This window comes from Oryza glaberrima, chromosome 4 (genome assembly GCF_000147395.1).
Source record: "Oryza glaberrima chromosome 4, OglaRS2, whole genome shotgun sequence".
NCBI classification, from domain to species: Eukaryota; Viridiplantae; Streptophyta; class Magnoliopsida; order Poales; family Poaceae; genus Oryza; species Oryza glaberrima.
The window spans coordinates 17181908-17199929 of NC_068329.1; the positions used below are offsets into that span (position 1 = coordinate 17181908).

Here is an 18022-nt window from a genome sequence, read left to right on the forward strand (position 1 = left end):
AACCATAAAAATGGAAAAAGAATAGAAACGAAAAAAAAAACTCTGTGAATATAATAAAAGAGAAGTTGTCAGTAAGAAACTACTAGCGCAAGCATGTTTGCAACTGATGGACCATGACAAACCTGGCTCCCATAGGAAGGTAAACCAGGCCCAATTCGCTGAGGTTAACGAAGGTATATGAGTATATCCATGCAAGGAAAAAGCTACACGTATACCAAAAAAAAAGTTACAAACTTCTTATTAACGCTGATGTGGCATATTAAGATTGAATCTAGCTTTTCTATAACTTCCAACTAGAATCAAATGGTTGAGAGCTTTGTTCGTAGTAAGAATTTTGTAGGAGTATTGTGGATGTTGCCATTGGCATTCGGCAACTGCACTACTATCTTTCTCTTTACTTTCTGCTTTATTTTCTCCTTCACTTCACCTTTCCGAAAGCTTCAAGGCTTAGGTTAAAAAGCGCACACAAACAATCACAAATTCGAAGTTTAGAACACTTGAAGCCATGAAGGTCACCTGTCGCTGTCGAACGCCATTGATACAAGGAAGATTAACAGAAAACCAGTGAAGGAGCAAGGAGGAGACCATGAGTGTTCCTGTGGTATACGTGTAGGGTCCTTTTCAATTTTCTGTTCATTGAAAATTATGAATTGGATTTACAAGGGTTGATTGGGAAATTGTGAGCTGGAGTAGTTCGCATTGTGTGTTTCACACACTGAAGTTCAAGCCGTCTGACTTGAACCGATTTGTAGCAAAAAAAAAAAAAACCGAATTTTGTGATGGATGGACAATGGAAAAAGGCCCATATAAACTACTGTGGGCCGGCATCTGGCCCGTATTGTCACGGCCCATTTCCTCTCTGGTGGTCTCTCTCGTCGTTCCCGAGAGAACAAATTCCAGAAATCTCCATGGGCGATTGCAGGAGAAGAAGCTGAGCAATTCGATTCCTTCCTCCCACTCCCACTCCACGCAGGCTCCGCAGCCAAGATCAAGGCGACGACCGGGAAGAACAAATTCTCGCCTGAAGAAACGAGAGGAAGCAGCAAATCGCCGCCGATTCGCTCGTCGGAATCCCCACCATCCAATCCACCGGCGGCGGGGGGCCCCCACCCTAGGGGAGGGGGTGGGTAGCGCGGCTGGTGGCCGGAACCCTATCCTATCCGATCGGCGTGGGCGAGACCACCTCCTCTTTTTGCCGCCACGCGCGCGGGGCGGCGGCCGTCTGGTTTTGCGGGGCGGATGCCGGTGGGCGCGCGCGCCCACTGGTCTGGCAGGCATCGGCGGCGCCTCGCTCCGCGTGCCCTCGCGCTCCCGGCGGCGGCGGCGGCCGTTCAGCTACTTATGTAGCCGCTTGCTACTAGGGCGCTTTCGTCGCTCGCGTCGTCGCGCGTTGGCTTTGGTTGTGTGGTTTTGAATGGGCCAGATGGTGAGTGCGCCGGAGTGGGTTTCCTGAGATCATATTGTGTGTGCTGTTCTTTACTGATGAGTTTGAGCTTTGTTCTGATTTCCCTGAAATGACAAACGGTGCAGGTTTCGGATGAAAATTTTGAAGAGCAGGCCGCTCGTAATGGTAAATACGCAGGGCTCACATCTTTACCTACCAATTCTCAGTTGCCTAGTTCCTCGTTTCTACTTACAAAGTTACAAAGTTGCACCCTACTATTTCAGTCGATTATCTGAATATCTGATAGAAATGTGGTTTTCTAATGTGGCATTTCCTCGACAGGTGGAATTATCAAGCACGGAAGGGAAATCCTGTTCCAGGTGAAAATCTGTCTAGGCACACCTTTTGCTTTCATGCTATGGATCAAATTTGCCGGAGCTGACAAATTAGATTGTGGAATCACCATATATGTGTTCTGCAAGCACAGAAGGAAACCACATACATACTAGTAGTTTGTCAACTGACTTGTGCAATTATTGCGGAGTTGTTATTTATGTATTGTCATAACTCATAATCCAGGTGGAGTTTGATAAGGCTTGTTTATCTTCTGGTCTTGTTCTGTAGATCATTGGACTACCTTACTAATGCCTTCCCTAACCCAAAAAAGGAATGAACAATTCTGATTATGTTGTTATTTTCGCTCACTCTGTCAGGCTTTTAACTGGGAATCCCATAAGCACAACTGGTGGAGCAATTTGGAGGAAAAAGTTGCTGACCTAGCACAATCAGGGTTTACATCAGCGTGGCTGCCTCCACCAACACAGTCATTATCTCCAGAAGGTAAGCTAGTCAACAATGTATTGTGTCACTCGTAGCTAGTTACAGAAACAAGTGGTCTGAATATCTGCTCCCTTTATTCTGACAGGCTATCTGCCGCAGAACCTGTACTGCCTCGACTCTTGTTATGGTTCCCTCCATGACCTACAAGCATTGCTTCGGAAAATGAAAGAACACAATGTAAGAGCTATGGCAGATGTTGTTATTAACCATCGAGTTGGGACTACTCAAGGATCGAATGGGATGTATAATCGTTATGATGGTATCCCAGTATCATGGGATGAACATGCTGTTACATCTTGTTCTGGTGGAAAGGTAATCGACTTGTTTTTATGCAATGTAATCCTATTGTTCTCAGCCTCATAATTGCATCGTATCTTAATGGCCATGTTTTGTTAATAAACTATTATCAATGTCTCTACAACTTTATTACCAGGGGAACGAAAGTACCGGTGATAACTTCGATGGGGTTCCCAACATAGACCATACACAGCCATTTGTACGGAAGGATATTATTGACTGGTTGATCTGGCTTCGAGAAAGCATTGGTTTTCAAGATTTCCGCTTTGATTTCACGAAAGGGTAAATAGTCAACTCGATAGGTTAACATTATCTGTGATAGGGGACCTCCAAATTGCTTTGTTAAAACATGCTGATCAGCCACAATTTTCTGTTTAGTGCAGTTATGCAGCGAAGTTTGTGAAAGAATACATTGAGCAATCAAAGCCTCTTTTTGCGGTGGGGGAATACTGGGATAGCTGTGAATATAGCCCCCCTGATTACCGTTTGAACTACAATCAGGGTAAGAGATTTGTAATGACATTGCTACTGATTGCTTATGCCATAGTGATGCTGTATCTAGCCTAAGCGTATGTTCCTTGATTGACAACTGTGAACACTAGCATGCTGATTTTTTTTACTTCTGTAATTTACAGTACTGCCCGTGTGAAGTTTTGTGATTTTTGAATTATTAACCACTGTCATGGTTTCCTCTTTTGTTGCTTTCTACTCCTTGTGCTATTGTCGAGATGAAGCAAGGGACTTAGATATCTTTTGTGAATGCATGACAGTTGCATTAGATTGAGTCTGTGTAGTTAGCATATGGTTTAGACCATATACAAATTTCGAAACAGTTTTCTCAACCATGAAAAATGCTCCTTGCTTTACTTTGATATGGACATTTGGCGTATATTTTTTTCCATAAACTGAACAATTATTTTTTAGCAGATAAACACAGGCAGAGAATTATCAATTGGATGGATAGCACTGGAGGACTTTGTGCTGCATTTGATTTCACAACAAAGGGTATTCTTCAGGTTAGAAATAGAAAATTGTTCTATTCCTTTTTTGGGGTAAATGTCTACAGGTTAGTTTGATCAGTTTACTGTTGTTTTCAGGAAGCTGTCAAAGGTGAGTTGTGGCGTTTGCGTGACCCTGAAGGAAAGCCGCCTGGTGTCATGGGCTGGTGGCCTTCGAGATCAGTCACATTTGTTGAAAATCATGACACAGGATCCACTCAGGTATAACAATTACTTTATCTTCCTTCTATGCTCAAGATAAGCTTAACCGTGCTAATATTTGCTTGGAAATGGTGTAGATGGGCTAGCAAACAGAACTAATTAAATTCTCATGATTGCAGGGTCATTGGCCATTCCCATCTGATCATATCATGGAGGTATGTTGTAAGAATTTTGATTGCTTCATTTATGACTTGTACCCTGCGATTGAATTACAAAACTAATTACCATTACGATGATGACTATGTTCTTATAAAGGTTGATGTACATTGTAACGGCCATGGCAACATAGAACAGCCCCTATAAAAACAACTTGATGTCAATAGGAAAAGCTTTTAACTCAGTTCGTTAATCTTGGAGTATGCATATGCGCTTATATTGATACTGGAATATATATATTTTATGATCAGGCATTCTTGGCCTCATTCTTTTGTGTTCGAACATGTTGATAAACATATGGTATCTCAGGGATATGCTTATATACTTACTCATCCTGGCATCCCCACGGTGTTCTACGATCATTTCTATGCCAAAGATGATTCCTTCCATGGTGGAATTGCAAAACTGGTATTGTCCTGAATCCTTAGTGCTCAATTGCATATCTTTGGCAGCTGCCAGCACTAAGTTTCAAATGTTCTGTACTCAGATGGAGATCAGGAAATGCCAGGACATACATAGCCGCTCCGCAGTCAAAATCTTGGAGGCCAGCTCAGATCTGTACTCTGCAATCGTTGACGATAAGTTGTGCATGAAGATCGGGGATGGCTCCTGGTGCCCGAGCGGCCCAGAGTGGAAGCTGGCGGCCTCTGGTGACAGATATGCTGTTTGGCACAAGTAGATATACCAACATATAACATTTCTTTCTGCTGAACATGAGATATGCTATTTCTTCAGAGCCCGAACTGTATATGCTAGTACCATGGTAATTTAATCATCTTCAATGCAATACCAGAGAGCAAACCACTTGCAATTTATCACATGCTCACAGCAGATAGTGTAAACTGTAATGCGAAGTGTAAACTGTACTGTGAATACGTATACTGTAATGCTTGTGTGCATATAGGAATAAGAGAATGTTTATTTATAGAAAGCATTCTTGGAGGTTGAATATGCCTCTTTCTTTTTGAACTTCTTGCATGTGCCTTTTTTATCATCTGCATATATTTGAGTGCCTTTGCAGAATTTCATCATCTGCAGGCTGACCGCCTTCACTGGACCTGGAAATCTTCCATGGGAAGGAGGACTCCGCTTCCTTCCATCGGAAGACGCAGATTAAACTGGCATTCTTGCACAGAAACCCCTACATTTATCACACATTTAACCCATTGTTTTCTAATATTTACAATCAGATCCCTTGAGTGAGTCAATAGTCGATTCTGTTTCAGAAAGAGAAGAAAACTTGAATTCTTGAAGTGCTCGTATGGAAATAAATGGCGGGAAAAATACATAAATTCAGGACCCAATTCCCGCCCTCGCCGTCATCTCCTCCTCCCCTCCCTTCCCATGGAGGCGGAGCTGCCGCCGGAGAACCGCCACGACGACCACCACCTCTCCACTTCCGGCGGCGGCCTGGGCTACTTCCACCTCCGTCTCCTCTGCCCCGCCGCGCCACTCCTCCTCCTCCTCCTCCGCTCCGACCGCCTCTACTCCCTCTCCCTCTCCCGCCGCCGCGGCCCCCGCCTCCGCCTCCTCGCCTCCCCTCGCCGCCGCCACGGCCGGCGACGGCGGGCCCTCCTCCTCAGCACATCGGGCTGCGCCCTCCGCCTCACCCACCGCTCCTCCAGCGCCGACGCCGTGCGCGTCAACGGCCGGCCCCTCCTCCGCGGTGGGTGCCCGGCCGATCTGGCCGTCGGCGACGAGGTCTCGCTACTCCGCCGTGGCACCAGGTATGGATTCTTGGTGGAGAAATTCGTCTCCTGCGAACGGCCCAAATTGGCGGCGGCGGCGGCGGAGCCCTGCGGGGAGGTTCTTGTGCTGCGGGCCGAGTCGCTCCGGAAGCGGCTGAGGGCGATCTCGGAGAGTCATGATCCTCTCTCTTTCTTGAGGGATTCACATTGTGTGGAGAACGGCAGCGATGATGTTAGGGTGAAAAAAGCGAGAGAAGAAGATGTTTTCTTGCCCCTGAACCTGAATGCTCCAATTGACCCTGTTGCCGAGGAGGGTTTACTGCGAGAAGACTGTAATCTTGGCCAGGGGAAATTGGAGCACTGCACTAATTCAGCAATTGCAAAAAATGAAACTGATGAATTGATTCAAGGGAGCAAGAGGTCCTGCGATGGCAATACAGAGCAGAAGGAATACAGCAATGAGAACACAGAGCAGCAGCACAATGAGAATGAGGGTTGCTATTCAGATGGGAGCACATTCTTCCTGAATCGCCTCATTGGTATTGGGTCTGATGTGAGGGTGGAGCAACGGAGTGGAGTGACACTTCCACAGCTTCTGCATCCCATGGATAGCTTGGAGCGAGTATTTATCGCAACATTCACCTCCGATGTTTCCTGGTGCGTCTTCTCTCTGCTTGTATATCTTCCTTTGCTTGCAACATTGAGAGATATATGATTGAATTATTGATGGGAATACAAATTTGTGTATGGCCTAAGGTTTCTGGATTACTGTAAGGTTCCACAGAACCTGCCGGTGACGATAGCATGCCACAACAAGGAGAGGTGCTGGAGTGCGAGTCGCGAAAGTAGAACCGCTGCCCCTTTCGGAAGTTATCCTAACCTACTATTAGTGTAAGTAGCAACCTTGTGTTTTGTTCAGTAGTTGTCTCAGCTTATATATATATCTCATGCTTCTGCGAAACATGCATGATAATGAAACACTGATGCTAATGTTAATTTTCCCCTCAAGTTACCCCCAATTCCCAGAGGAGATAGCATTTGGAAAGGATAGGAAGAAGCAAGGAGTGGCATGCCACCATCCAAAGCTCTTAGTGCTACAGAGGAAAGACAGCATGCGTGTCATTGTCACTTCAGCTAACTTAGTACCTAGGCAGGTCGGTATCTTTCTGTACTCCATGAATGTGCTTGTTACTAGAATTCAGTTCGCACCTAGGCAGGTTCTGCATTTCTGATGCACTCTTTAATTGTTTGTTCTGTTTGTGGTGATTTCTGCTGTTATTCTCAGTGAAAGTAAATTATGCTTTGTGCAGTGGCATCTCATAACAAACACGGTGTGGTGGCAAGATTTCCCTTGTAGGACATCCACAGATTATTCAGCTCTTTTTAGTAAAGTTGAGGAATCAAAATCAGATTTCGCTACTCAATTAGTTTCATTCATAGCATTCCTTATCAATGAAGTTCCTAGCCAATCATATTGGATAAATGAGATAGCCAAGTATAATTTTGAAGGAGCTGCTGGATACCTCATTGCTTCCGTTCCAGGGATATATGCACGCAATCCTCACTATCTGGAGTCCAATTATTGCCTTTCAGTAAGTCTTATTTCAGATAGCATTTGTTGTTCCCTCCTTTTACTGAAGCCATTTCAGTAAGCAACTTAACATACTAAGTTACTAACTATAATTTGCAAAGATTATCAGGCAAATATACTATGGCTAAGTGGATTATATTCCTAATCTAAACTAGACACTACTGCTGTTCTTTCTTGAAATAGTTCTAATCCAGCCCTATTATCTTACTAGCCACTATCCATTATTTATGCAGAGAAAACAGATATTACACACCAAATCGGCACATAGGATGTTTCTTGGTTCTGTCCAAACATCCGTAGTTGGTCTGTCCCATCGGTTTCATATACCATCTGATGCTGGTTCTAAACTGAAAGCCCTGTCTGTACTTCTTAGTAAATGCCATGTGAACATGCATGGAACTACAGAAGTGATCTTGAAGAGGAATACAAATATACCTGCAGATGCTAATGCTGTGAGTGTCCTAGTTGCTGATCTGGATAAATTTACCGAGGAAGGTATGTACTATGTATACCTCAAGGTTTACATCTTTTGCTAAACAAACTCACCTCCAAAAATATTGTGTTGCATGGTTCATGTGGCAAACAAATACTTGGGATTTTCTGTTATGGTAGCAAATAACCATGTCCAATGCCCTGAAATAGATTCAGTCCATCTTGGTTTCCTGCCTAGAGAGGTTGCAAAGTGGGTATCTCCCCTCAGTGACTTGGGGTTATTCACATTTTCTGGATTTATCTACCCCAGAGAAGCCCTGGAAGCTGCATATGGAGCAACTAACACAAAAGTGCAGTTGCTTCTCTATGTATCAAAGGTATGTAAAAGATTCTTACGGATGCCTTTTCATAAGTCAAGAGTACTACTGTGAAATTGTCCATGCATATCTTACAGTCATAAAATTCAGGGTCCAGAGTTTTCTCAAATTTCAAGACTGATCCAGGATGAACATTTTCCTCTTCTGTGCTCATTACTAGCATCCTTAAAGCGGTCCCTTGGACTTTGGCGATTAGAAGAGGTTTGCAATTTTATATGGGCAATATATGACCTTGATTTGATAAATTATGCTATACGTAAACTGAATTACAGTTCTTTGAGATGATTATTCTACCATATTATTTGTTTTTTTTTTTTGACTAAATCACCGGGGGGGTGGGGGGGGGGGGGGGGGGAGAGATTCCCCACCTGAATTTGTCATTGCATTAAGAGGAAAGAAGTTCATTACAATAAATTGAGAGATTGTGAGAAAATTTGTTTCCAAACAGATATTACATAACGATCTTCATCCTTTAAGTTCTCCGCCCAAAGAGCTGCCTCGCTTATGCAACGTTGCAGGCAGGATCAGATGGAGGGGCTTTTCTCCCTGAAAACGACGTCATGTCGGTGGTTCCAAATAGCCCACATGCAAAGCAGGAAGAAAACTTGGCAGTGAAGCGCCGGCACTCTTGAACTTGGGCCCAAACGATGGAAGTGCCTGACGTCTTGAACTTGCGATTGAATGTTAATCATCGCCCAGAAAGCTTGAGCGAACGGACATGAAAAGCACATATGATTAGCTGTTTCTTCCTCCTGATTGCAGATGTCACATTTTCCGTCCTGAACAATGGTTTTCTTCAGCAAATTTCCCTTTGTGGACAGACGATTGTGGACTAGTAACCATGCAAAAAGTTTAACTTTGAGAGGAGCTCTGCAATTCCAAATTAGTTCCCAATTAGGCGAATGCATACCAGGGGGCAGTCGTGCCTCAGAATTTTTTTGTTGTTAACCTCCCTAGCTTTGTACTGAGCCTGAAAAAAAAAAAGACCACTAGCAGTAGTTTGAAAAAAAAAGACCACTAGCAGTAGTTTGAAGGTGATTGGGATAATCCAAATTCATACTAATTGCTAGCTCTATTGTGAGATAATCCATACCGCCTGTTCTATTTACTTGCATTAATCGAGTGTCAACTGTATTTTCCATTGGTTCAAACAGGTGTTGTCACATTTCAAATGGCCTGAAACACTTGAGACTGATTTTTTCTACAGTGAGTAAAACATTTTTTTTTCTTAGCTGGAATCAATTGTCATATTCAGGGATTCCTTACTTCAGATTTAAAATATTTGTAGGTGCTTCATCCATTGGGACTTCAATTAATCCACAATTCATTGCAAGCTTTGCTTCAGCAGCTGGTAAACTATGTAATCAGGATTTGGACTCCGAAGAGTCTGATCCAGAGGTAAATTTTAACTGTTTATTGAAGCATACCCTATTCTAATAAACCCCTGCCCTTTTTTGACCAATTCTTCACGCACATAACTTTTACCAATTTTCATTGGTTGTCCTAGTGGGGTTGCTGGACAGCAAACCATGAGCTAAAGAAGCCATCTATCAATTTGTTGTTTCCAACAATTGACAGAGTGAAAAATGGGGCTTGTGGAATTCAGTTATCCAGGCATTTGCTTTCTCTTCCTGAGGTAGATTTCTCTTCTTGTAACTTACTATTTGCATATTTTACCAATAAGAGAGATCATATTGTATGTGCGTTATACTTGATGTGCTTGTAAGGTTGTAGCCAAGTCTTCTTTTCCATTTTGTGCCTAAAGCTGCATACTATCCTTGTGTGCTTTAGTTCAGTGAATTAAGATGTTATGCATATCGGGATAAGCAACTATATTGATCTGTTTAGAGAAGCGACGTTAAGCATATTGCTAATTCAGGGGATACATTCACAGTTGCTGTGTTGCAGTGGGAGTAACTCTTTCCTTTTGGCAGAGAACATGGCAAAGACTGAGATCTACTGGCATATTTCGTGACGCAATCCCACATCCATACGAGAGGATAGGGCATCCTATGCATGTCAAGGTACGATGTTATACATATCTTGGGGGAATATCATGGTTTATACTTTGCAACATTGTTTAGTGACATGTTAAATCATGAGTTCATGACAGGTTGCCCAGAGACGTTTCGAGTCTCGTCTAGGCAGACACTCATTTGGCTGGACTTACTGCGGGTCTCACAATTTCAGTCCAGCGGCCTGGGGACAACAGCTTCCTCCACCCAAAGCAAATCCTACTGAAGCCAGAGCCGTTTCTTGTGGTCCGAGGCTACACATTTGCAACTATGAGCTCGGCATCATCCTCATTATTCCACCATCTGCCATGTCAAAGCAGACCAGTGGAAGGAGGCACGAGATCAATGACATTGCCCTGCCATTTGTCGTCCCTCCACCGCAATATAAGCCGGGCGATAGGCCTGCGACATCGTTAGCCATGCGAGAGGCCATGGCTGAAGCTAGAATTCTGCAGAGTAACGATTTAGTACTGGACTTGTCACAGGATACGGACGAGGATATACCTGATGAAGATGATGAGCATGTGATTGAGCTGTCTGATTGCTCCCCTGAAGAGAAGGAAGAGGAGAAGATCTATGCAGAGACGCTGTGGGAGCAAGTAGACTCTTCACAAAGCCAGGGAAAGGATCAGACTGGCCAGTGAAGTTGGAAGTCCAGATGTTTCTGCAGGTTTAAATCGCAAATATGCTCCATCACTTCTCATTGGAGTTTCTGATTTGCACTGATCAGAGATTTGAACTCTCGGAAGACAATTTCTTGTCATCGCATCTGATTTCAAGTGCAGGCAACCGCACGATCTGACGATTCTTTCTTACTGAAGATATTTGATTCGATTGTGATTTGTTAGAATTGTATTTTACATTGTGTAGTGCTACTATGCATTCGTTGTCATTCTTTCTTGTATTGAAATACCTGTACTTGAACTTTACAGCGTATATAGTTGAGGTCTATTTCAAAAACTTTTATTGATCTCTAATCTGAAATTCCGAATCAGTCTGCTAGGAGTACATGTTTTACTACACCATAGAAAAATCACAGCCGTCCAAATAGATCTGGACGGTGTGGATGCTTCGCCTGGAACTTGTGTTCACCACCCAAACCACACCAGAGGACACACGCCACAGCCACAGGAAACACACAAGCAGGCGACGTGGCAGCGAGAGGGCTCCAACTCCAAACCCCACACACAGCCGCAGGAAAAAGGTGGAAACCACCGCCCACGCGGGACGCGCCGCCGCCGCCGACGCCGCTCGCCGCTCGCCGCCGCACCCTCACGCGCAGAGAAGGAGCCCCCCTGCCGGAGCACCTCCATCTGCTTACTCTGAGTGACATGTCCCCCTCGCCGCTGCTCGCCCGGCCGCCGGCGCCGGCGAGCCCGAGCACGTACCCGTCCCTCCCGCCTCGCCGGTGCGCCCCGGCTGTAGCTTCCGCGGCGCTCCGCGTGGCTCCAGCCACCGCCTGCGGAGCCCCATTCTCCAGGTAACCCCACCACCTTCTCCCTCTGTCTCCTTTGTTCACTGACTCACTGCGAAATTTGGGCTAGAGTTTACAGTGACGCGGGTTTCTCTTGATGCCGCAGGCTGGTGACCAAGCGGAATTTTGCTGCGTCTGATATTAGAGAAGACTACTCCACTCCGATTGACGTCGTTGCCGATGTGAAAACCGAGAAGGCATGAACCTGAGCAGCTGAAATTCTATATCGTTCGATGCTTGTTAGGTAGTGCCGTTTTACTTACTCCCCCAACATTCTGAAGCGTTTCTCGATGTCTTGCAGATTGTGGTGTTGGGAGGAAGTGGATTCGTTGGCTCTGCTATCTGCAAAGCTGCTGTCTCTAAGGGCATTGAGGTTGTGAGCCTCAGCAGGTACCGCAACCTTTTCAGTTTTCACGTATACCTTGAACCAATCACCATATGTTGTGTACGTCGTCAGTACTGAGAAATGCAATTTTTTCATGATGTTCCTATATGTTTCCAATAGCTTCCAGTCTAGTCTTATTACCTCACATTTCTCACCTTAGCTTGCTTATTTTCGTAATCGGATCAACCAACTTGGTCTCGCAGTGTTAACTTTCTGAGGTCTTTCTTGCATGACTTCTTGACTCTTGGGTAGGCTGTCCAGTGTGAGCTCCTAAATTCTTCATACTCAGCACAAACCATAGTTTTGTTACACATTTTTTTATTGAGGGTATGATTATTGGCATCAGGGGGATTAGACAAAGCTTTGAAAATTGGTGTGAGTCCGAGAAAAAAAAGGGAACATGTATATACTATATATCTGACTACCAAATCTGTGTTCTGTCACATTTGCTTCACAGTGTGTGTTCATCGCAGGTCAGGGAGACCATCTTACTCTGATCCTTGGGTTGATCAAGTTACTTGGCTAGCAGGTATGCTTTAGTTTTGTAAATCTTCTGGGTTACTGGATCCAGCTTACTAACATAAGTTCACTCTCCAAGCCTAGTAGTGTTTTGTTGTTGATCGAAACTGGATATGCTACATGTCATGATGCTTTGACCTGCAAATAATGGCTTTATCAAGTAGATTATAGCGCAACTTACAGGAAGAATGCCAATCACCAGATTTTATCCAGAGATAATACTTTTACAGAAATATGTACATTATGTGTAACAGAATCTGTGGTACTTTACAAACTTTATGTTTACGCCATTCTTTTTACCTTTCGCTTTGTTGGCCGATGGCATGTCTACAGTATTTCTTTCTGCTTGTTGCTGAGTTCTGATAGATGCATATATTGTTTGTTTGGAAACAACTCTGCACCTAAGTACTTATCATTGCCTCTTTGTTTTGGCCATGATTACTGGATTTAACATTATTCTCACAGAGACCAAACTTGATTTATGGCCTCAGTAATTCCACCTTACCATCTTGTTCCTGTGACTTAGTCAGATGACTATATTGGATTTCCAAGAGTGTGATTTATATACTGTGTTTATTTTTTGCTGCTCTGTTCATTTAAGCATCTTACTATGTTGCAGGAGATGTTTTCTATGCAAGATGGGATGAAGTGTTAGTTGGTGCCACTGCTGTTGTGTCTACCCTTGGAGGATTCGGTAATGAAGAACAGATGAAAAGGATAAACGGTGAGGCAAATGTAACAGCAGTAGATGCTGCAAAAGAATTTGGTAAGTACCATTATGACAGTGGTGTGCCAATTTGTTTGCATATGCATATGACATCAGGTGCATATTATGCAATTCCATGCTTAACCTAAGTTTCTTTGAGCAGTCACACTGAAAGATACTCTTTCCTTCGAATTTTATAAGGAGAAATTTTACAGTCCTTGATAAAGTACCTCGAGGTACCTAAATTCTACTCCTAATTTTTTTTAGTAACTTGAGGTACTAAGTAACTGGAGATACCAAATCCTACACTAGAAAATGTAATACCTCCTGGTACGTTCTCAGTGATAGTAAAATTACCCTTTTTTGAGGGTTCTTTGTTTTGCAATCATCTGCAAATTATAATCTGTTCATGTATTTTGTTGCTATTCTCTTCTACTATTATTTATTTCGTTCTGTTTTGTAAAAAAATACCAGGACTAACCACATAAAAGATTGTCTTATTTTTCGAAAGAACCTAATGATACATTAGTCATTCTCTTCTATAATCTTCTCATTCTCACAAATTCCTTACTCTATGCATCTGTCAAATCAGAAAATATGCCTTGTAAAAATCGACTGAAGGGGTAGTATATTGTGCTGTATGATGCAAATCACACCAACTGGATTTTAACTCAAAATATTCACTCAAATGTTCTGATAAGTACTACACTTGACAACTCACTGTAATATGTGTCTACGAGGTGTCAACAAATCAAAATGAATTACTCTATGTTGGTACTATCATTATGAGAATCTAGAGAGAGAATGCAACAAATATATCCACCCTATTGATAATTATAAAGTATTAGCTCACTTTTACTTAGTTTTGCAATTTACCAAGTGTCTAATTACTGTAAGCTGACACATGTTTTGATTTTATTGTAGTTTAAATTATATAAATTTGTAACCCTGAAACTTGAAGGTAGTCAGGCACGTGTTGTGAAATAAATGAATATTGCTAGGAAATTTGTTGTACTGATTACTAGGACAGATTAAATACCTCAAACAGCTGGGACTTTTCCTTTGTACAACTGTGCCCACTGTCTTGTTAACCTACTCTTTCCTCTTTCTTTTTTTTTTTTAAATTCAAACGGATAAAAGAATGTAACATAGCTTCTTTGGTGTATTCTTCTGCAGGAATCCCCAAATTCATTTTAATTTCTGTTCATGATTACAATCTTCCATCCTTTCTTCTTAACTCGGGTTACTTCACTGGTAAGAGAAAGGCTGAATCTGAAGTCCTCTCCAAATACCCAACCTCAGGTTAGTCTATATTATGCCTCCAAAAAATCTCACTTTAAAATTGTCATGTTTCTAATCTATATTTTTTAAATCAGGTGTTGTACTGAGGCCTGGTTTCATTTATGGTAAAAGGAAAGTAGATGGCTTTGAGATACCACTGGACGTTGTAGGACAACCATTAGAAAAGCTACTTTCCTCTGTTGAAAATTTCACAAAACCGTTGAGTTCATTGCCAGCTTCTGACCTACTCCTTGCACCCCCAGTGAGTGTGGATGATGTTGCCTATGCTGTGATCAATGGAGTCGTAGATGACAGCTTCTTTGGTGTCTTCACGATTGAGCAAATCAAGGAAGCCGCAGCGAAAGTAAGAGTGTAAACTGGGAGTCTATTGCACAGATGGAAGATTTCCAAACATGCGGCTCCTTATTAAGAGATATCTCTGTTCTGTCTTGCACTCTTGCAGTCTTAGATCATACATTCAATGGTTAAAGTTAAATTCAAACTCTGTACAGTGTATGAGTGTGGTGCTTGTTCCCTCCAAGCAGAGAGGAAAGAATGGGCTTTGATGGCAAAGGCCAATGCGCTTCATTTCTTACGAGATGCATTGCCAAATGAATGTTCTGCTGGAGTAATTGTTTAAAGTGGAAACAATCACTGATTCTCTGAACCTAACCCCGTATTCAGGTTGACACCATATGCTCATATGCATAACATGGACAGAAAATTTTGTTAGATAGGTTTTGTTTTTACGAGTGCCCCTAGATATGGTGTTCTATGATTTTTTTTTCTCTTTCATTCAAGTGTGAGTGAACTTTTAACTTATCACTCGACTGTACCGAGTGCTCTTCTGAGCAACAAGCACCACTAAATATACACATGTAATTAAATGAAAAATACTCAAACAAGCACCATGTAACAAATGCTGTCGATTTTTTTTGGGCCATTTCAATGATACAGCAATGTTACATGTTCATGTGATAGATCAATTTGGTCCTAAAATGTCAACCGTTGGAATTTGTCCTGTGCAGCAGTCAAGGCTGCGTTAGTAGCATAGACAAAATGAGCACCTAAGAAAAAAAGACCATATGCGGATAATGAAGAACCATAAGACTGAATTACTTGGGATGCCTGTGCCCACAAGAAATCTCGGAGCCACCCATTAATCGTAATGGAACTCTATGCAAAGTTTCCTCCTGTGATATCAGTTACCACCCCTTGATCACTTATAGTACCCCAAACATCCGACTGCATTTTCCATCTGAAATGGAAAATGACTACCGAAATGGAATTGTACATCCAGAATAGACCTAAGAAAACATGATCCCAGGCGGATACTTGACATGTTCCCCCTCGCCCAGGCCCATCGCAAGGAAAGCGAAAACCAAGATTTGCTTTATCGGGTATCAAACGGGAACTGCGAGCAAATAAAACACCTTTCAAAAGTATTAATACAGTCACATGGATTGTAAATGCGTGAATGTGATGGACTAAAAAAAATCTGCGGTTCCTAATGGAATAGGTAAAAAAGCAACTTTGCCGCCTACTGCTACTAACTCGCCACCTCCCCACATTAAGCTGGTACTTGTTGTTGCACCAGGAGCTGTTACGCTAGGCGCGCCAGCATGGAGATTTTGTACCCATTGAGCAAAGATCGGTTGTAATTGTATGGCGGTATCCGAAAACATATCTTGGGGACGACCTAAAGCACTCATGGTATCATTATGAATGTATAAACCAAAACTGTGAAAACCTAGAAATATACATACCCAGTTAAGGTGGGATATGATTGCATCACGGTGTCTAAGGACACGATCTAATAGATCGTTGTATCGAGTCGTTGGATCATAGTCTCTTACCATAAAAATGGCTGCATGTGCAGCAGCACCAACTATTAGAAATCCGCCAATCCACATGTGGTGTGTGAACAAGGAAAGTTGTGTACCATAGTCAGTAGCTAGGTATGGATAGGGGGGCATAGAGTACATATGATGAGCTACAACAATGGTTGTAGAGCCTAGCATAGCTAGGTTAAGAGATAATTGAGCATGCCATGACGTTGTTAGGATTTCATAGAGACCTTTATGGCCCTGTCCTGTAAATGGGCCTTTATGAGCCTCCAAAATATTTTTCAGGCCATGACCAATACCCTAGTTGGTCCTATACATATGACCTGTGATCAGGAAAAGAATAGCAATAGCTAAATGATGGTGCGCAATATCGCTCAACCATAGACCGCCGGTTATTGGATCTAGCCCTCCGCGAAAACTAAGAAATTCTGCGTATTTGGACCAATTCAAGGTGAAAAAAGGGGTTGCTCCTTTGGCAAAACTAGGATAAAGTTGAGCCAAAAGGTCGCGATTCAAGATAAATTCATGAGGAAGTGGTATCTCCTTAGGATCAACCCCAGCGTCAAGAAATTGGTTAATCGGTAAAGATACATGGATTTGGTGCCCTGCCCAAGAAAGAGACCCAAGTCCTAATAACCCTACTAAGTGATGATTCAACATGGATTCTACGTCTTGGAACCAGGCTAATTTAGGAGCGGCTTTGTGATAATGGAACCACCCAGCAAAAAGCATTAACGATGCAAAAATCAATGCACCGATTGCGGTACAATAGAGTTGTAATTCACTAGTTATTCTGGATGCTCGCCAAATTTGAAAAAACCCAGAGGTTATTTGGATTCCTCGGAAACCCCCGCCTACATCACCATTCAATATTTCTTGCCCTACGATTGGCCAAACTACCTGAGCACTGGGTCCAATGTGAGTAGGATCACTTAGCCATGCTTCATAATTGGAAAAACGGGCACCATGGAAGTACATGCCACTCAACCAAAGAAAGATAATGGAGAGTTGACCGAAATGAGCACTAAAGACTTTTCGAGAGATCTCCTCCAAATCACCTGTATGACTATCGAAATCGTGAGCATCAGCATGTAGGTTCCAGATCCAAGTGGTAGTATCAGGGCCCTTAGCTATTGTTCTTGAGAAATGGCCGGGTCTGGCCCATTCCTCAAAAGATGCTATTGTTCTTGAGAAATGGCCGGGTCTGGCCCATTCCTCAAAAGATGTTTTATAGGATCCCTATCCACAACAATTTTTACTTCTGGTTCCGGCGAACGAATCATCATTAAGTCCTCCTCTTTCCGGACAACACATACAAAGAGACCCGCCAACTTTTTAGTGAACCTTTGAAAGATAGATATTATGATTAGTCCTTTTCTTTACTATCTACCGTCCTTCTATTTTTTTTAGTTATTCACTGGAGCAATTATATATTGAAGTCAATTTGAGGCAAGTGTTCGGATCTATTATGACATAAGGATTGGGTGCCTAACGGACTTTTTTTATCTTGGATTTCTCCACATAACAAAAAAACCTTTTTTTAATTTAAAAGGCTAGTCTATTTTTTTAAGAGTATAAGTCCCTATCTATATCTACTTTCCTTGAGCATAATATAGATTTTTTTATTCGATTCCAAATTCCAAGATAACTCATTAGAATTATTAATAAGATGGTCCTGATATATTAGCAATATTTATATTGCCCCTTTTTATTCACTTTATTACTTCTATTCTAGACCCTATCGTTTATCCTTATGAAATATAATATAAAATAGAAGGCAGAGGAAAGAGATATAATGAAATTCTTGATT

The 18022-nt window shown here is 42.5% G+C and overlaps 1 protein-coding gene and 1 pseudogene across 1 annotated transcript; both read left to right on the plus strand.

Moving 5' to 3' along the window:
• The first annotated feature begins 861 nt into the window (after nucleotides 1–861).
• On the plus strand, nucleotides 862–10964 carry LOC127770530 (uncharacterized; annotated as a pseudogene).
• Nucleotides 10965–11160: 196 nt separating this feature from the next.
• LOC127769294 (uncharacterized protein At1g32220, chloroplastic) lies at nucleotides 11161–15032 on the plus strand. Its single transcript, XM_052294834.1, has 7 exons — nucleotides 11161–11480; nucleotides 11581–11671; nucleotides 11776–11864; nucleotides 12333–12388; nucleotides 12998–13144; nucleotides 14261–14386; nucleotides 14461–15032. Exons 1-7 carry the CDS (start codon nucleotides 11332–11334, stop codon nucleotides 14739–14741), a joined length of 939 nt encoding a protein of 312 aa, XP_052150794.1. The 5' UTR covers nucleotides 11161–11331; the 3' UTR covers nucleotides 14742–15032.
• Nucleotides 15033–18022: the final 2990 nt, after the last annotated feature.